This window comes from Corvus kubaryi, unplaced genomic scaffold (genome assembly GCF_017639235.1).
Source record: "Corvus kubaryi isolate FWS band 111438036 unplaced genomic scaffold, C.kubaryi_AGA036_p1.0 37396, whole genome shotgun sequence".
In the NCBI taxonomy this organism is placed as follows: domain Eukaryota; kingdom Metazoa; phylum Chordata; class Aves; order Passeriformes; family Corvidae; genus Corvus; species Corvus kubaryi.
Genome location: NW_024581135.1, coordinates 5732739 through 5753440, shown reverse-complemented (window position 1 = coordinate 5753440; position 20702 = coordinate 5732739). Strand labels below are relative to the sequence as shown.

The 20702-nt window shown below is 42.4% G+C and overlaps 1 protein-coding gene across 5 annotated transcripts in view; it reads left to right on the top strand.

The window, feature by feature from the left end:
* The window catches only part of THSD7B (thrombospondin type 1 domain containing 7B), a 301488-nt gene that overhangs the window by 105077 nt on the left and 175709 nt on the right, over positions 1-20702 (top strand). For all 5 annotated transcript variants that reach the window (XM_042041089.1, XM_042041087.1, XM_042041088.1 and 2 more), the window contains exons 4-6: positions 876-1671; positions 10398-10649; positions 16735-16904. In XM_042041089.1, the coding sequence (XP_041897023.1) occupies positions 876-1671; positions 10398-10649; positions 16735-16904 (1218 nt within the window). The remainder of the gene's footprint in view (positions 1-875; positions 1672-10397; positions 10650-16734; positions 16905-20702) is intronic.

The following is a 20702-nucleotide window of genomic DNA, read 5'->3' as shown; positions in this document are numbered from 1 at the left end:
TGCCACCTCTCATAGTGCCACGTGCTGCAAGTGGAAACGACAGTGTGTCTTGAGGGTGATTATTTTCATGTATTTATCCTCACTGTTTTATCCCTTTGGATGATGATTCTGCTGCTTCCCAGTGCAGTTTATTCCGTTGACTAATTGCTCTATTAAGACTGTTTTCCTCTTATCTAACTTGACTTTCTTTTCCTATTAGATGATTGTTCTTTTATGATCATTTTTATATTAATTTGTACAAATGAAATTAAATATTCATTTGGGATGAATTTTAGTGCTGCAGAAATTAAAGGCTTGCCTTTAATTTGAAGCACTGTGAGGCATTTTCTCTTTTCCCCAAATTTCTCCAAGTGATTCAGTGATGTGAGTGCACTGGGAGAAGCCACTCGCAGCCTTTAGGAAGAATTTAACCAATTTTAGGGACCAGCTGGTAGTTATTTGCTTTTTAATACACAACAGGATATGGCTTATATTTTATATATGATTCATATTTTTTAACATGGGCAGATAGTGATAGGAGAAAGGGGAACATATTTAAATTAAAAGTGGCGAGATTTAGGTGAGATGTTAGGAAGAAATTCTTTACGCAGAGGGGTCTGAGGCCCTGGCACAGGTTGCCCAGAGAAGCTGTGGCTGCCCCATCCCTGGAAGTGTCCAAGGCCAGGTTGGACGGGGCTTGGTGCAACCTGGGATCGTGGAAGGTGTCCCTGCCCGTGGCAGGGGGTTGGAATCTTGAGATGATCTTTAAGATCCCTTCCAACCCAAACCGTTCTATGACTTTACGGTTTTGTGACTGTGCAGTGTTCTGTCGGGTGTCAGGGCAGATCCGTGGGGGGAGCATTCCATGGCGTTTCTCACCACCCCTTCTCTTGCAGGTCACTGGGGCCGCTGCATCGGGGACTGCGGCTCGGGGGGCGTTCGCAGCCGGGCCGTCTGGTGCACCCACGCCGAGGGCTGGACCACGTTCCACGCCAACTGCGACCAGCAGGACAAACCCGAGAGCCAGAGGAGGTGCTTTAAGGTCTGCGACTGGCACCTGGAGCTGTTCGAGTGGGAGGTTTCGGGATGGGACAGGTGTGGGCTCGTCCCCGCTGCGGGTGCTGAGGCGGGAGCCGAGGTTTGTGTCACCGCCCAGCACGGGCTGCAGCGCCGCAGCGTCCGCTGCCTGCAGAAGCTGAACAGGACCGTGGTGTCCAGCGAGATCTGTGAGTATTTCACCCCTCAGCCGCCCGCTGAGCAGGCCTGCCTGGTGCCCTGCCCGCGGGACTGCGTCGTGTCCCAGTTCTCCGGCTGGTCCCCGTGCGGCACGGGCTGCGCCAAGAGCCTGCAGCACCGGACACGGGCGGTCATCGCCCCTCCGCTCTACGGGGGTGCCCCGTGCCCCAATCTGACGGAATCCAGAGCCTGTGGAGCTCCTGCCTGTCCCCTCGGGGAGGAGGAGCACACCTACAGCCTCCACGTGGGCCCGTGGGGCGAATGCCGGCTGCCCCATCCTAAAGACGTGCAGTTGGCGGAGAGGACTATGCTGGATTTGGGTTCGGACTCTGGAGAGCGAAGCACATCCGGACTTCCTGGCTCTCATCCCCACCACCATGCCGGGGAGGTGGAGATTGGCTACCAAACCAGGCAGGTCAGGTGTGTAAGGAGCGATGGGAAACATGCAGCGCTGAGGTAAGGGTGGTTCCTGCTCTGTTTCATCCCCACTGGATTTGTGTGATGGAGCGCTGGCTCTGCCTGGCAGCACCACAGTGAATGAGTCCCATTCTTGAGTTTTAGATGGAGTTTTTAATGTGTTTTCTTTATGAACTTTTTCTTGATTTAATTCCTTTCTAGCATATGTTGAAGATTTTGCATTCTTCTACGATTTGACACTGTTTAATACATTTTATATTTTTAATAATTCTCTTCTGGTTTGGTTTTTTTGTTGTTGTTGTTTTGAAGAAATGGAATTATATATCACTTTGTGCTGTTGCTGGGCCCTGGCTGTGGGAGAAGGAGGTTTCATTCTCAGTCATGTACTTCATATGTTTGGTAGAAGAGGCAAAGATTGCATCAGCTTAAACTCCTTCATTCTTACAAATCAATACAGGATAAAATAAGTCTGAAAAGTTTGGCCTTGTGAATATGCTAGAAGGTATATTTTGGAAAGAAATCAGTGAGTAAACCTGGGATTGTCATCCTTATTGAGGAGCCTTCCTGTCTGGGTGTAACTTGGGTGCTGGTACAGGGTAGGTGACTGGCATGCCCGTCTTTGATAGAGGTTGTTGATTTCTGTTCTTATCTAATGTTTTATCTAATGATTTCTCTTGGTCTATATAGGTTGCTTTGCTGTAATTCAAATGTGAAGGTTACAGTAATGTGCAGCAAATACTGGAAAGATTTATTCCTTCTATTTCTCACATTTAAATTTAAGCTGAGCTCTGCTGTTTGACTTGAGGTTGGATTTGGGCAGGTGCCAGTAGCTAAAGATGAATGATGAATTGATTGACTTCTGAGAAAGTCAGAATTTCTGGAGATCTTACTGTGTTCTGTTTTTCAAGGATATTAGAAGTTCTTGAAAAATCCCGATCTTGAATTTTTCGGAAATCAATCTGTTTCTCCGTAATCCATAGCTCTTGGCACCTGCACAAACTCAAATAGCAGAGAGAAGGGGTTATTTTACATCCAATTCTCTACCCCTGTTAATTTCTGCAGTGTTTTTGCACACATACTGAGGTGAAGATATGAATTCTAACCTTTTTCTTGCCCGCTCCTATTACACCCATAGCCAAGATAGGAGCATTTTTTTATCAGCTGGAAAAAAGTCAGGCTTTGTGAACCGTTCCAGCAGTTTCTGACATCTTGACTTTATTACTCGTCTCTAAATATATGCTGATTCTAAATATACAGATTTTATGCTCATGTAGCTGCTTGGCTTTAATGGAGTCACTTGTGATTTATTCCACAGTGTGACCACCAGCAGGTTTATGTCTGTCAACACTTGTAAGCTTTCTCCTGCTTCTTGTATCTCATTCCTTATCAGAGGCTCTGGGAGGGGGATCTTGATTTTGTTAAAATTTCACTTGCTTTGCCCTCTCACAATCACTGCTAGATTTGCTCTAAGAATGGAAAAGGAAACTTTCTATGAATGTTTTCTGTTCTGTGTTATACCTTGAATTTCTGGATGACAGTGCAGAGGGTGCTGGGAGCTTTAGTTTTAGTGACTATCCCTGATCAAGCGGCCTTCTACCTTGTTCCTTGCTGGGTTTTTTGCTGATCTATCCCCCTTTTTGGGAGTGTACAGCTCTGTTAGCCACCTCCTGGCAGTCTTTTTCTGCTGAGCTTGTGTCTCAGTTTTACTGCAGAGCTGGGCCTGACCCGTCCTTTACTCTTACTCCAAATGCAAGAGCAAAGCCCATTGATTGAGTAGAGGAGAAAAGGTCATGTCATGTTACAGCATCCAGACACTCACACACTTTTCCTGTCTCCTTTTGGACCTAAAATTCAAAGCTAAAAATCCAGCCCAAAATCTGATCCATGTTTAGTTCCAGGGCTGGAGTGTCACAGATATCAAATACTCCTGACAATGACTCCCTTTAAGCATCCCCTGGTAGTGTCCTCCTCGTTTTGTTGTGCAGCAGATTTGCTGCCATTCTTCTGAAGAGCGGGCCGATCTTACAGATGTTGCTTTACAACAGTGATGATATTTTGGCTACTGATGAAGAAGAGTAAATGCATTTGCATAACCCTGTAGTGGGGACTGGCAGGCAGCCAAGTGTCTGCTGTAAACCAGCAAAGAAGTGCCTTATTTGTGCTCCTGCATTTTCCTGGCCAGCATTTCCCATTTCTAGCACTGCTATTATGCAAGCACCACTGTAAATTAAACTTCTGGAAAACTGAGGCAAGAGACAGGAATATCCCAAGATGTGCTTTAGCAGCATGCTCGGAGCTGCTGGTCTGCCAGGGCTTGGCCATCACCTGTCTTCCACTGCTGCCCAGTTCTTGCAGGCCACAGGAGTGGTCAGCTAACCACCACCAAGGGCCACCAGGACGAGAGGGGCCATGTCCTCATCCTGCCTCCTGATTTATAATGAAATGGCAAAGATGCCTAATTTATTACCAAGGTTGTTTAAATTACTGGTGTCTGATTGCAGGGTTGTAAATAGGAATTACTTGGAGAGGAGCATAAGCTTGTGGAAGACTGGATGTGCTGTGTCAGGGAAGCAGAGCTGGGGATGTTTTTGATAAAGTATCTTTTTAGTCTGGAGGTTCCACATTTCTCAAAAGGGAAGGAAAAGGGACAAAGAGGAAAGGGAGGGACAGACCTTCTTGAAAACACCTGAAATGACAACAATTGAACAGCAGAACATCAATAGGCTTCGAGACAGGTCCACTTTTGCTCAGAAACGATTTTGGTGTAGAAACATTACATTCATGAAAATAAAAGGAATAACATCAAAATAGAATGGTGTTACAGATTTGATTTGAACCTTTTAAAGACTTTCTTTATTTGAAAAGTTGGAATTTTTTTTGTACAATTTCAGATAGAATTCAGGTTTCATTTTAGTTCAGAAAAATGTTTCAGTTTTGCCTTAAGTCTTACATCCAATAACAGATTCAAACATAAGCACTTCCATGCATTAAAAAAATATAAATCTCAGAAAATGATGCAAGAAATGAATGTGACAGAACTTCTGCTCCTTTTGGTTTCCTGTCTTGTCACAGTTCTAAAAATCTACAGAATAGTGAGACAAAGGCACTTCAGTTCCTTCCTTTTGTTTTTGTTTGTTTGTTTGTTTGGTTTTTTTTGGGGAAGAAAAAAAGTTGTTTAGGTTAGACACTAAATTGCAGTTAAGTAAAATGAATGTGCATAGTTAGACATTGAAATCCTAAATAAATTTAACCCCATTTTCTAACCTGGTGTGTGTGCTCAGCTAAGCATACTGAGAAGTTAAAGTCAGGAGCAAACAGTTACAAAGCATTTTTTTATTACTATTATTTGCATTAGGACTCTTTTATGTACATATTTCTTAAACTCTTCAGTCAGTGTGTAAGATGACAACAGTGATATAATAGAGTTGGATTTGGGTTTCTGTTTACTTTGCCTTTTGAAGTGAAAATTCAGGTCAAACTCAGTCATGGGACAACCCATCTGTCAAGGCAGAGGTGGAGCAGCATTCAACTCTTTTGTTTGCCTCTGTAATTTAAATTTCCATTATCCATTTCCTAGTGGATTGTGCTTAACCACTTTGCTGTTGTACATTTTTAGGAAAAAAGTGTTTGCAGTTCCAGTGTTGACATTCTTCTGTTCTCTGGATGAATACAAAATTCTGCAGTCTGGAGGTGAAAATGCTGTGCTGTAAAATGCTATTTGATGGTTGTGATTCCGATCTGGGAGAGGAATTCTATGTTCACATTCCTCCTGGCAGATGTCGGAATCAAGCCTCAGTGCTCAGGCTTGAAAACAAGTCCCTGAGCTGTTGGAGAAGAAAGATATTTTCTTTTCTAATGTTCTTTTCAAAAGTTTTGCCTCTCATTTCTTTTCCTTTTATTTAAAAAGCACAAGAAACAAAGGAGCAGTGATGGCTTCTTTCATTTCCATGAGTAACATTTTGGTGGTCAGGCATTGGAATAGGCTGCTCAGGGGACGGTTCAAAAGGTGTGTGGATGTGGCACTTGGGGACACGGTTTAGTGGCAGACCTGGCAGTGCTGGGTTGATAGTTGGACTCAAGGATCTTAGAGATCTTTTCCAACCTTAATGATTCTGCAGTTCGATGATTTTAGAAGTGGTATCCAATAATAATTGTGTTTTTCCTCCTGTTCCCAGATTGTGCTGGGAGGCAGCTGCCTCTGTAGCCCCAAGATCTCAGAGCTTGCCAAGGTAGTGCAAATGTAAGCCAGCATTTATTTTTAATTAAAACAGAGGATCTGGTGCATTAGGTTCTGGAAACACCAAAATGTAAACATCTTTTCTGATGCTTGTTTGGGTTCCCAGTTCCCTTTCCCTCAGGTCAGTTGTACGGCAGGCAAATATTCCCCATCTTCCCCACCCTGGTGCAGAAGGGGCTGATGTTTCTTCTGCCAAAGAAACCTCTGCTGCACAGATTGAATATATGGTATCCAAAATAGCCCTGGTAGCTCTTGAGGACCCTAAAAATACATTAGGAATTCTCAAAAGTGTGCCTGTTAACATTGATTGCCTATTTCTAAGGGAAATAAATAAGTGCTTTGATGCTGTTGGAAACATGGCAAGACTCTGTCCGCTATGAGACCTTAATATTATTGGTTGAGTGCAAAGAGCAGGTAGTGTGTGTTCCAGCAGCCTGTAGGGTTAGGTCCTTCATTACAAAATAGGAGACACTGCTAAAAAAGAGAAAAAAATGGAAATGGGTTGTTGACTTAGCTCACTTCAGGATTATCTTGCTCTGCAGCGTGAGGGTTTGAACATGAGTTCCCTGGTCAGGCATGACACTTCCCAGGAGCCTTCCTGAGCTGCTGGGGGAGAGCCTGGAAGTGGTACCCTGTCCTCCTGATGCTGGCTCTGTACCAGCAGCATGGCCACGGTGACAGCTTCTCAGTGTGTCCAATTGCTTTGCAGATGATCCTTTCAGAGTGAAAGGTTTAGCAACAACCAGCTGTCTCATCCTGTAATGTAAGGAAATGCATTCACCTGTGGTTCTGAATGCCATGGTACGGTTGGGAAAGGAATCCAGGGGTGATTCCTGTGCTGTGCCCAATCTGATTTACTGGTGCTTAGCTCCTGGGTGGTGTTGCTCCTTTTTCCAGCTGATGGACCTGTTCCCACTCATTCCGGTGTGGTGGATGTGATGGCTCTGTGACTGCAGGGCATGTAGCACAGGCACCGAGCTGTTGGAAAATGTGCTGGTTTTGGTGAGTTACTTTGTGTCCAGAGCAGGAAGGTGCTGTGGTTCAGCTCGGGGCTGCACAAATCCTGTGTCTCATGGGTGTGTGTGTGCCTGGAGATGGAGGAGACAGGCAGTGCTGTTCCATGGAGTGATGCAGCCATGGGGATGTGGAGCTGCACAGTCAGGGTGGTACCAGGGCTGCTTTCCCTCCTCCTCTGCTATTCTGCTCCAGGACTCTGGGAGTGTGAAAGAAGCATGAGTAGGTTTCCTTTGGTTTAGTGTTTTGTGTTTCTCTAATAAGTGGTTTATTGCCCTTCAGCACACAAGAGGCTCCGAGGGCACTGTGCCACTTGAGCGAGCTGGGCTCCGTGCTGCTGCTGGCTGCTCACTAATGGATCCATCCTACGCCGCAGGCACTGCGGCGTGGGCTGGGAAACAATTCCTGTGGTTTTACAGTGTCAATCCAAGCATGTAACATAGAAAAAAGCATCAGTTGTGTAAGTACTCTACTATATCACAGTTACCAGATCGACCCCCAAGTAGAAGATCTAACCTGAGACATTAATATGTTGAAAATCAGTTTAAAAACAGGGCTGATATAGTACCTCCTGTCCCCAAGACCTCCTTCCTGTCCCTGCTGGTTTGGATACAGCCACAGCAGCACAAATCTGTGTCTGGTTTGCAGCCTCAGATCCGTGAGTGTCTCGAAGGTCTGGGTTTTATCTGTATTAGATCGTCCTAAATACATCTCTGACATGAAAGGCTGTGTCTGAATTTCATGCAAAAGAGTGTTTTTACATTTGTCTTTGTGTTGCTCGGTGTCACTATTAATTTGACTTGGAGCCTCTGAGTGAGTAGGTACAAGTTAATTAATTTTCTTTCTGTTCAGCAGTTGCTTGTAATTCTCCCTCAAAAGCCTACTTGAGCAGGATGGAAATTGCCAGCTCCATGTCTCATTCACCTTGAGGTCAACAAAGTTAGCATCTTGCCTTTTATAGCAGGAGCAGTGGGGGGATTTTCGGGGAAAGAAACAGCTATTCAGCCTTTGGCAAAGGCTTTTGCCAATGCAAGGGTGGTTTCTGGGCAGGGATGGCTTTCCCAGACAGAGTGTTGTCGAGAAGCCATTAGGGGAGTTATTGGAGGTATTGTTTGGCTAAGAACTGGGATTGGCAAAGTTCATTTGAATGAAGACTCCAGATTTTTAAAGGCTACATTTTGTTTGGTGTTTCAGTAAAGATCAGGCAGGACTAAAATCTCTTCTGCAGTGGTGCAACCCCAAAAGTGGATTTTGCTTTTTGCGCTGTATCTGAATGGGGAGTTTGGATCACTTTTTAAAATGTAAGATCAGTTACCCCCCCATTCTGTGTTCTTAGATAAACTCGAGTTTTCTGGTACCATCAGTTAGGACAGTGTCTTTTATGTGCTACTGTTTTATCTACTCAAAATCAGGAACTAGTCTTTGTTGTTAATGTTGTGGCATGGGTGGCTCCCCTGTTGAAAAAGTATTGAAAGGGAAATAAAGTGACTGTTCATGTGTCTGCACCTAACCTAATGTTCCTCAAAAAGACTCAAAATCCCTGGGTTAGTAAATACATATGTAAGATTATTACTTTTCAGACCTCGCTTCAATAGCACTGACGTTTTGTACCAGAGACAGCTTTGCAATCAGGTGCATTTGACTTGTAATAGAGAAATGAGACACATTTTTCAATTCTGAGCAAGAATAGTTTCATTTTGAGGGGGCTACATCACAGACTGTTTGTACTTTTTGAAGTTGTTTAAATACACCTCAGTAAATTCATCTTCACAGCACCTGTGAGATTACTAAGTTTTATTCTGGTTGAAGAAACAGACAAAAAATTGTTGTAGCTTTTTTTTCTTTTACTTTGAAGTACAAATAGAAGCCACTAAGTGCTGTATTTTGCTGGTGGCTGAGGGTCTAGTCAAACTTGATGTGTGTCAGTGGGAATATTCTTGTTGACCCTTATGAAAAGGGGATCAATTTCTAGAGTAGAGAAGCAGGTGAATGCCCTTTATCTTCTCTGCTCCCCCCATGAGGCTGCCCAGCAATCCTGACATGATTGCCCCAGTCTGTTTTCTGTAGAGGGAGGTAGGTTGGTCAGACTGTGATGTAAGTAATAGCAGGAGAGGTAGTGGCTGTTTCCCTGGCAGCAGCTCTGGGTTTCACACCTTTTAAGTGTCCCTGTGTTTGCTCCTTACAGTTGGCAAAAGCTTGACCACAAGCAGCTGGAGGCTGGAGAAGAAAAATTAGAGTTCACACTGAGTTCATCAGGTGTGGTCTTAATTTCAGAGGCCAGTTTACATTGTCCATATAACACTATGCAGAAGTCAAAAAGTCTCATTTTCTTTTCTCCTGGTGATTGCATTTTTCTGGATATTTTTTTTCTTCTTGCCCCATCCTGTCCTTCATGATGCATCAGGGGTACCTCTGCTCATCCCTCAGTCTTCTTTCAGTATATCCTTTACTACTCTGTTATCTCACCTGTCCAAGGTTTTTGAGAAAAGGAAGGTTTTTCTCCCATTTTGGGGGAGGAGAGGTGACCTTCTAGAATCACAGAATGGTTTGGGTTGGAATGGACCTAAAATATCAGACAGTTCCAGCCCTTCTACCATGGGCAGGACACCTTCCACCAGAACAGCTTTCTGAGCAGGAGAGCCATTAGCTGGCTGAGACGGAAGTGGAGGAGCAAAGAAGGATGTGCGCCTTAGTCTGAAGGTTTGTCTTTTCCCGAAAGTATTTGCTGCATTTGCCGTATTTGCTAAGTTGTGAAAAGATGTTGCAGCTTTGGAACTCTTCAAAAATTTATTCTGGGACTTTGTATCTTGATACCAAATCTCATCAGTTGGTAGCCCTTAGAATTTGGTTTGCCATTGTATTTGGCCTAGGGCGATGTCTTGATGTGTTACAGAATGAATGAGATCATGTCCTGATGTCAGCAGGAGTAACTGAGTCCCAAAATCCAGCCTCAGTTGCAACATTCCTGGGTCTCTGGTGATTTGTCAGGTTGGAAAACCCTCTGACCTTGTTTGACAGCACATTTGATAACAGCCTTACGGAACCGAGACCTTCTTATTGTGGGACTAATTATCTTTTAAAAGAGCAGAGTTGCTTAGCAGGATGTGCAGATGGATGGATGGATGGATGGATGGATGACATCTAGTCCTGTGTGTGGGATGTTGCAATGGTTACCAGTAGCAGTATTTCTCCTGGGCTTGGATTTTATTTTCCATACAGGATAAACAGTGAAATTCTAACTACACAGGAGCAAATATAGTGCCTTGTGCACCGTTTTAACCCAAGATAAATGCAATACATTATTTACAAACTGTTCAGCATGCAAGTTTGCACCCAGAGCTCGTTGGAAATGTGTTATGTACCCTGCATTAGAACTTCTCTTATCTCCATTGCACTGGTGTTGATGTAGATCTTCTGGTTGAATGACCATGGATTTCTTCCTGGGGAGTTTGGCTTGGAAAAGAAGTTTATTAAGCAAGACCTTCTCAGCTGTTGTACTGTGTTCTTACCGCAGCCTCTGCCTGCAAGACCCAGTCCCCATGACCTCCAAGTCCTGTGTCATCCCCAAGGACTGCGCCCCATCCGAGTGGTCCCCATGGAGCCCCTGCTCGCGCAGCTGCGGCTGGGGCAGCCTCACCCCGGGATTCCGGAGCCGGCGCCGCAGCGTGCGGAGCGTGGCCGTGGGCGCCGGGAAGCCGTGCCCGGAGCTGGAAGAGAGGGAAACATGCAGCACAGGAGGGAAGGCACCGCTGCAGCCCTGCCCCAGGTATGGCCAGAGCTTCCAGCCCAGGTTTTGGAAGTAAAAAAAAAAGTAAAAAAAAAAGCCCCTGCGGATCCTCCCTGCTCAGTCTGTGCGTGCAGAGGGTCGCATGTTGTGCTTTCTCTGTGTCTGAGAGATCATCGATTTGGTCATTGTTAACTATGATTAGTGGTATTTTTGATTGTCACTACTACTCTTTTAATTGTTGCTATTTTCCATAGTCCTGTTACAATAATTACAGTTATATATAGAAATAAATCTGAATTACACCCATACGGTGTACATTTTCATATTTTAGAAACTAAGAGCAGTTGCTCTTGTTCTCTGAAAGGGCTTTTGTACTGATTGCTGTTTCAGAGAATTTCCTCAGCTGCACAGAGACTGGGCAGGTCTCCACGACTGGCTTTTATTTGCTTTGAAATTGTAATTTTTATGTAAGATTTAATGATTCCTCTTCATCTCCCCATAAAAAAATCCCAGTCTTGCTTGAGGAAAATGGGAACTGCTCGGAGGTAATAGCTTGGACTTTACTCAGCTTCCCTCTGGGTGCTTCTTGAAATGGGAAACTGAGAAACCCTGAGAGTTTGCTTGGTTTGTGGCATGAAGGAGAGGATCTCACCTTTCTGGTCTGCAAGCCCATGCCATTATGCTTGGCCAGGCTAACAGAGGAGATTGATAGTGTCCTTTGCAAAGAAAATAAAATATTGCTTGATTTTTTGTGTGACATGTTCTGAGATTGACTGTAAAATGCTTTGGGATTGATAGAAATTTATATGCATGCAGACAAATCTCCCTGTCTGTGAATGAGTGTGTTTAATAGGAGATCTGTTCAGTGCTCAAGTCATGGGTTTCTGGGGCTTTTGCCAGATACTGCTAAAACCTTCTATAAAGCCTTCGCAAGATACATTTCTTAGGAAGGCGTCACCTGTAAAAGTGTCTCTGTATCATTAGGCTCATTCAAAATCAAATGCTGATCATTTTTATGCACCCTGCTAGCAGAAGAGAGGAAGTATAAAAAAAAATACTCTGTTGCTTGATTACATCCTACGGAAAGGCTCTTACAGAGTGATTTTTGCTCCTGCCCAAGCGCACATCAATTTCAAAGACAATAGATTAACACATTGTCTTGCTGATTTTGTACAGGGAGCGTGGGTGCAGGTGACACCTGATTGGGGGAGACTGGCTGGAAGTTAATCAGGCAGTGAACAGACGTGGGTCTGCCCCTGGTTTCTCACTTCCCCTTTTTGACATTGCACTGTATTGAAGGGCAAATGGTTGTGTAGAGCCAGGAGAGCCCACAAGGTGAGAACCTGCATAACACTGATAATTTTTTGGAGGTGCCTCTTGCTCTGTAGAAGAAAATCTGTTGTTTTTTCAGTGTATTGCTGCTATGCCCAGATTTTCATGAGCCTGTGAACTCTGAGACCTTTCCCATCTTGTTATGCCTCCCTACCTTGAGGCAACACCTCCAGGGCAGTATCTGCATGAGCGAGGATGAGCTGCCTAATGTGCTAGCTCAGAAAAATGACATTAAACTTGCAGGTTAATAGAGCCACTTAACTGAAAATATTAAAAAGTACAACTCCTGTATTTAGTTAATTGTTATTTGCAGGGATGTAATATCTCAAAATGCAGGTTGTAGGCTATGACCTTCTCACACTGTGCAGAAGAATTTTACAGCAGTGCCTGGTTACTAGACTTTGATTGATTCACTCAGTATAAAGAAACAAGTGAGAATGAAAATCCATAATATTGCAGTATGTGCTGTGGGTTTACTGGATGTAAGGCTGTGGGGACCAGGATTTTGTATTAATGAACAGAAGTCAAAAATGTATGTTATTTAGGTTTCAGCAGCTGGTAGAGGATACTATTGGTCCATGTTTCAGTTTGTAGCCTGGTGGTTTGGTGCTGGTCCTTGGGAACTGGTGGCTGAGATACTGGAAATAGCTCAGATTGGAAAGCAGCAGCTTTCAGGCATAGAGAGATGTAGTGTTAATCCTGTGAAATAATATAAGAAACCTGAGATGCTCCTATTCTCCTTATTTGACTACATCCTATTTGAAGGGTAATACCTAAAAAGATTATGCTTTTTTCCCCTTAAATATATGCCACTTCATCTCTGGTTTGCTGAGGTTTACCAAACAATGATCTTCTCTTTCTTCCCCTTACAAGAAGACGATGAATTTAAGGAGCTTCAGTAGCAGAAATAAAAGGTGCTCTCCTTCATTTTTCTGGTCTCAACACATACCACTCCTTCTTTTTTGCTGTTTGCCTAATCAGATTAGTTTGTAAATCCTTTAAGATGAGACTCCTGTTTACTTTCCCGATTCCTAGAAATCTTCACTATTTTTAGGTTGATTTGGAAACAAGTAGTCTTTCCTTTAGCTTTATTTTTAGGGCAAGAATTTTCCAAAGCATGCTCCACCCACAGCAAGGAAAATGGGCTGGGACACAGACCACAACAAGTCTCTGAGCAGAAGGAATGGGATTAGGAAGAAATTAATATTACGTTTAGAAGAATATTAGGAAGAAATTCTTCATTGTGTGAGGGTGGTGAGTCACTGGCACAGGTTGCCCAGCAAAGTTGTGGCTACCCCATCCCTGGAAGTGTCCAAGGCCAGGTTGGACAGGGCTTGGAGCAACCTGGGATAGTGAAAGGTGTTCCTGCCCGTAGCAGGGCGTTGGAATGAGATGATCTTCAAGGTCCCTTCCAACCCAGTCTGTGATTTTATGATTTTCTAGGGGCTGTTTTTTAATGCAGGGGCAGAGAGCGCCCCGTGACTGAATGAAGATGCATAGTGTGGGCTACATCCACTGACATAAAAAAGCAGCAGCTAAAGAGGTAGCATTTGCAGAGTTGTACTCCACAGAGAGAGGGGGGTGAAGCTATATTCCAGTCTCCTAAAAGGACCCAGAGATGACAAAAATACTTTAAGCCTCAGACCTGCTCTGTTAAGTATAACCTATATGTCCATGGCAAAGCTACAAGTTAAAGGTCCCATCACAGGTAGGTGGTACAGGTGTAAATTTGCTGTTAAATGGGAAGGGCTTTTAATTTTATGCCTGAAGTTTACAATAACTTCTATAATCAATAGTTTAAATACAGGAAAATAAAACACTTTAACTGCATGTAAAACTCCAGAGCTTTGTGCTTTGTATTACCTTTGGTTATTTGTTCTGAAAGGATTAAGTGCTTAAAAAGCTTCAACACATGGAAGGTGATTCTACTTTGTTTTATTGTGATATAAATTTGGGATCATTCAATTAAAGTGAATGGGTATATACAGGTATAAAACTTGTGTAAACACTAAGAGCATAAGTCCTATAGACTAAAGAGACCAAGAGGTTACTATAAATCAGAAAGATATTGAGCCCTTGTTTGTTTCATAACTGTCACTGAGTCATCAGTTTTAAAACAATGTATTATATCTTTTTCATCCTTGATGTGTAGCTTTCATGTTCGCTGGGAATAGATAGATTTTCCAGAATTATGATTATGTCTTCATATCATTCATTTTGGTTGTGGTTGCTATGTTACGAGACAGGGATATAGCAAAAAACTCTCCTTGCTTTGTTGGAAATTCAAAGCTTTTCAGAAGTTAAATGGTGGGAAATGGGAATGTTTTAAGATTTGATTTTTTAGAAAAGGCTTAAGGTTATTGCTGAGATACAGGTATGATGGTATCACTTTGTAAATGAGGTTCATTATGCCCAAATTAAAGATAAGGCATTAGTGTGAAGTAGTAGAGACTGGAGAGGAAATGCAGTGAACTGTGCTAGTAGGCTCTGGAGTTAACACTTTGGGAGTGGTAGCAATGCTACTCTTCAGCCCTTTGACCTTCAGGGGTAGTGGGCTTTTGTTAATGGCTATGCAAATGTGTCCCTTTTAATGCTTGGAGGTCAGGATTTGTTTTTGGAGCACTGGACAGCTGAGGACATGTGCAGGTAAAAGCAGGACAGGGCTGAGGCTTGGAGCTGGCGGAGCGCCGAGAGCCGTCCTTGCACGCTGCTCACACACAGGTTACTCTGGGAGAATATATAAAGGGATTTTTTTTTTTTTTAATTCAGGAGTTGATGAAGTTTAATTATCTCTCTGAGTTCAGATTTAGTTATTTTGCATAATTTTAATCACCAATGGCCTAATTTTCATAGGTGTTAACTCCCGCAGCTCATGCTGAATAGGAGAAGCAGATGCTCACACCTCTGGAAATGAGTCTTTAGGATCCAGCGTTCACAGCTGACTTCCTAAGCCAGATACTGCTAATGAGTTTTTCCTTAGTCAATTCTTGTTTTAAGAAACACTTCCTTAAAACAACTATTTCCCTGTCTGTGGCAAGATGCCTGTGTTTTATATTTAAGGTTTTGATTTGGAAGCGTAGACCTGAAAAGCACAATGTTCTGAAGGGATGTGGAGGAGAGGAATCCTCTTCACCTGCTGTTTGATAAAGAGCACTTTTCATTGCCTTTACGGTTGCATTTAACACTGCAGGCCCAAGAAATGGGATTAGGAGTTCCCAGAAGGAACTAATGAGAAGAAGAATTCATGGCTGTGCTTTATATGTTGTGGGAGTTAAGTATATGATACTTGTCACGTGAAAAGCTTGTTCTATGTTATTTTCTTTGGGGGTAATGAGCCCTGTGAGTGTATCCAGATTTGCACAAGATGCTGTGAGTTATTTAAGAGGGCATGGCAGCTCATCCGAACAGCACCTGTAAATGCAAGTAACTGGCAGTATTCACAAATATTTTCCATGAAGATGTTAGAAAATTTGGAAGTGTTTTGTGGATAGAAATCATGTACAACATAAGAGAATGCTGGTATGTGCTCAAAATATAGTTTTGAGATGCAGGTTTGCTTGCCATAGCTGTAGTCAGGAACAGATACTCAATATGTGGAATTATGGTATGGAAGGCTTTTTCTGCAGAGACATCCCACTGTGTTTGAGTTTACAGTGAGCAGTCAGCAGTTAAGGAACATATGTAGTTTTAACAACTGTGGATCTGCTGTTAAAGGAGAGAGCATTTGTCTTGAGAAGAAAGGAAGGAAATTATTTTACGTAGTTTTATTACACAAAACCCAAAGATTCTGTGGAAAAAGTAAACTAGGAAATTTAGAGGAGTGGAGGCATAAAGCAGCATGAGTGTGAACAGATTGGTTATAAAAATAATATTGCCTAAGATTTGTGTTTGGGAAGCTCAGGAAGACTTTGGGCTCTTATTTACTCCCCTCATACTGTGACCTGTGAATCAAAGCAAATTCTGCCTGTGGAAACAGTTGTGTTAGAAATATGCTCTACATTTTCAGTCATGATGGGGAAATAACTTTTGCTTTCCACGGATACACAGCACAGTTTTCCCTGTGGTTTTAATAAGTTCTTCCTGGCATTTAAGCTGGTACACAGCAACAACTGTTGTCTGTACAGCATTCACCTACCTGTGCCCCAAAAAGTTACAATTCCTTGAAAACCTTTAATGCTCTTTAGGTGTGAATGGAATATAGAATGAAAGTATTTTTTTTTTCTAGAGCTTGCTGTGCATCACAACTTTTGGAAAATGGAATTAACTGAGATGCTTTAGCCAGTCCCTTGAAGGAACTGGCAGTACCTTAGGCACTTAGAAAGCTGCCCTGTGTGGAAAAGCTGCAAGTGCTTGGAGCTCCGTCGATGTATGCAGGATTTCAGCTGTTAAGTGTGTTTCAGAGCGAGGTGTTCAGCTCTTGGCAGAGAGGGGTGGTTTGGTGGTTTGATCCACATGTTTGAAAACTACTGTTCACACTTAATCAAACCTCTTAATCTTCTCTCGTTTTTTATGCCGTGCTCACAGGTGTTGTCAGGATGATTTAGTGTTTCAGAACGCTTTGGAGATTGGTGCTCTGTCAAAAGTTTTACACTAGTGCTCCAGACAAATAGCACATACTTAACCTATGTAAATTTAGCACTCAAAACGTTTCCAAACATTCTTCCCTGTTTTGGATAGGAAAGTGCTGCTATAAAGATTAAACCAACTGTATTTTGTCACCTAATAAAGTATGTCTCCCTCACCCATAGTCTTTGAAAAACTCATTTTACCTGTTCTCTTTTTATTCCTAAAGGTTTGCCTGGAGGACTTCTGAATGGAAAGCTTGCCAAGTGTCTCTGCTCCTTGACCAGCAGGACCCTCGACACCAGAAGCAGGCAGGGCTCTGTGGAGGTGGGATCCAAACCCGGGTGGTCTACTGTGTCCAGATCCTCGTGGAGCTGGGGACACACCGGCTGAAAGAAGGTGTGTGTGTGTAGGGTCCCTCTGAAGTGCTGACCTGAGTAGATCTGAGTAGGAGAAACAGGAGGAAAAGAAGTAGGTAATGTGGAGTCATTGATAGCCTTTGGCTTGCTGATGTCCTCCTTCTATCCATGCTCACACAGGGAGGTGCTACTTGGCACCAGAGGAAGTCCTGAGGAACTGCCAGGAGGCACAACCTTCTGGGATGAATTGCTGCCAGTTCTGATGTTCACTTGCGCTGGGAGAGTTACAAAGGATGAAGGAACTAAATTTTGCTTGGAGTTGACTTTTCTTCCTCTGTCATACATCAGGAAACCCAGCCCCTTGGTAGCTGAATGCGTTTATCTGTAGTGTAGTCTTAGTTTAGAATATAAAGCAGGTTGTCACACACCATTCCTGATACGGTTTTAGCCTCTGCTTCAGATTGATACACAATCTTTCTTGTGATTTGAAGGGGAAAGCAAAAATAATATTGTCACAACTTTTGAGCAGACAGATGGGTTTTGGACTCTGGAAGTGAGTTATATTTCTTTTAGAAGAATAATAAGTAGTTACAGATTCACAATGAATAATTCATCATAGGCTGTTTTATTTACTCGATGTGGTGCGCTTGCAGAATGTGTTTTTGAGCAGAGATGTAAGATAATAACAACACAATATTGTATCTTAGATTTATTTACTTACAGAGGCAAAGCAAATGTTTCCTGGATGCCCTGTGTGTGTCCCAGCATCCCTCACAGATGCTGAGGTTATGGAAAACCAGACCTGTTTTAATCTCTGTTCAGTCCATGCACAGTGGCTGATTCACCTCTCCCAGACACCAGGCACTACTTTGCTCTCCCAGCACAACCCCTCTCCTCTTGTTCCACACAAGCGTGTGATGCAGGGGACTTTTCAGAGTTAGAAAAGTGCTGTTGATGAAAGGTGTGTGGCATTTATTGACTTTCTTCATCCTTCTGAGTACTCCTGTGGTCCTTGCAGCCACTGTGAGGCAGGTTGGTGAGCAGAGAGCTTGAACTGAATTCATTCTCACTTTATTCTTTGTCAAAATTGTGAATTTCTCCAGAAGACTAGAGGAGAGCCTCTGAATTCCTTAAACATTTACGTATGTCATGACAGGAGTGGTGCTACATATCCAGTGTGTGACCCACCTGCAGCTTGTGCCTTGCTCAAAGTTCAGTTCAGCTTAAAAGTTGCAAGCCCTTTCCTCAACTAAGAACAAACCCTGGGATACCTCTTCCTTGTATTTACACTTCTCACCTTTTTTAAAAAAAGTAATTTCATATAGGCAACTGAAAAACCCCGAATGTGCAGAGCAATTGTACAAGGTATAAATAAATGATTACTGCAATTTCAAAGCTGTACCGCAGATGTACAGTAGTGCTTGGCAAGTGAGAATCCCATCTACTGTCAGCACAGTCACATGCAAATGGGAACAGGGAAATCCTTCCCTATTATCCCTCCTCATCCAGTAATATTCAGCGTGTCTCATTTACTAGCTGACTAATTTTTGTTCTTTGAATAGATAAGGAATGACATATCTTTTGGCTTTTTTCTTCTGGCAATCAGAACTGGCAGAATACTTTTATTCATCACTAGGGCATCTCATATTTTACTGTACCAATTTTTCAGTGATGAGGAGAAGATGAGGAAGTTAATCCTCTATGTATAAGCAAATACAGTGTCAAATTGCTACCATCAAAAGCACAGTAATTTTTCTTTCTTCACCTCTTGAGTGTCCTTAAAGGGATCATTCAGGAATCAAACAAGCGAGTCTAATGGGATATTACAATCCATCACAGTTGTTATTCTTCTGGATACTTCCAAAGAGAATTTGGACCTGGGCCCATGACATATGTGAGAGAAGATTTTGTCCCGTGGTCTCTCCAGCAGCATTCTGGGATAAAAGCTGTTGAATCCTAGTTGGAGACAGGTACCATCTGTGATGTGTTTATACATACTGCTCAAAGCTCTTTTATCCCCCAAGGATATTTCTCCCATTTTTTATTTGCTTAGTGTTCCCATCTATTTCTTCTTTTATTAAAATGTGTGTGTTTGGAAGGGGACCACCTGTTTTCTTGAGTCACTATATATCATTTGTTCAGAAGGTTAAGTCTACTGAAAGCTTTCTGTATTTTGATTATAAGATTCCAACTTGAAGATACTGAAAATGGAAAATTCTCACTCAGGTATTACTTTGAGAAGTGCATTGATAAGATTTCATACTTTTCTCCCCCAAGAAGCAACCTAACTAAGAAATCCCTGTCTTGACCCAAGTGAAGTTATGTTTTCTAAGCCTTGAGGAGGAAGTCCGTACTTTTAATATGGGTGATGAGTATTTGGAGGCAGATCTTCCAGTCTTTGAAGCCCTTGGTAATATTCTTGCATTCTGAGGCTGTGACATCTAAATTTACGTTGGTAAAGGTGTAAAGTGATGTGTAGTTCTGTGCTCCTGTGTATGTAGGTAACCTAGGTGTAGAGACTGTGCTGTTTTTAATGTTAGCTGTTCTGTCCAAGGAGTCCACATCCCTCCTCACTTGTGAGGCTTTTGTTAACTTAGACTGAACTTTAACATGATTATCTTTCAACAGATCCTGCTGTTTTTAATTATCTCATTGAATTTTAACGTGTTTAAATTTATAATGCTTAATTTTCAGAGAGAGGTTGTCACCTAGTAATTCAAGTTTATCATTATTCTTTTGCTGTCCAGAGGTGGAAGTGGCAAATCTGCATGTTTGAAACGATGTGTCTTTTAAGGAGGAGACACATTTTGCACAAAAGTAGCACAGAATATGCAAGTGAGCTAGTTGTGGTACAGCCCTTTCTTCTCTTCACGTCTGGGTACTCCCTAATCCTTGAGCCCGGGCATCCCATTTCTGGAACAAACTGTAGGAAGGGTGGCTACCCTTCTTTGTACCTCTTTTTTTCAAGTAAATCTGTTCACTCATATGGAAACTCTTCTAAGCAAAGCAGAAATGCAGATCCTCAACTTACATTCCAAGCCAGACACTGCTGCCATAGGACACATGTGTTTTGTTCTCTTCTGTAAGTGGGCTTACAACAAGAGATAAGATTTTAGTGGTTTTATGAAATTTTATCTGAAATGTGTTTCCCCATAATAAATTTTAATTGATCTGGGTGAACATCACTAACTAGAAATCCCCATGGTACCAACAAAAAAGACATCTGGAAAAGGTAAGGAAGAATATTCTACAGTGATCAGTTTATGAAACCTGTCCTTGTTTGGCAGTACAACTCTCCTCTCAATCACAGTAAATTATTCCAGTGATATGGGAATGAAAATTCCTCTTAGAATCTGGTACTGGTGTCCGTGTTTATGTTCAGTTACTAAACCTATGAAGTTCCTAGATTTAATCTTCTGCCTCAGGAATTTCTTACTGTCTTTTCTGAAGACCAGGAACTATCCTTCTGTTTTCTAATTAATTTTGCTTTTTGGATTTATCTAGAAACTGTATCTCTTTATCAGTAGTATGGGAGATGGCAGTCTTTATAAAATACTCCAGAAGTATTTCCTCTCTTCTCTGAATTTGTTGCCTGCTGTCTCTAGTGACTGGGATTGCTTCTCTCTCTATATTTTCTGTAGTTTTCTAACTAGGGATCTGTCTGCCCTGACATTCTTTCATAAAATTTGTGCCTTACATATCTTGACATTTTTCCTTTTTCACTTGTTTGAATGAGATCCAATTTACCTCTCACTTTCAGAATTTTCTTAAAGTGTTTTTGGAGCCTGTCTGCTTAAGTTTTAATTATAGGACTGAAAAGACCTTTATGAAATAATGC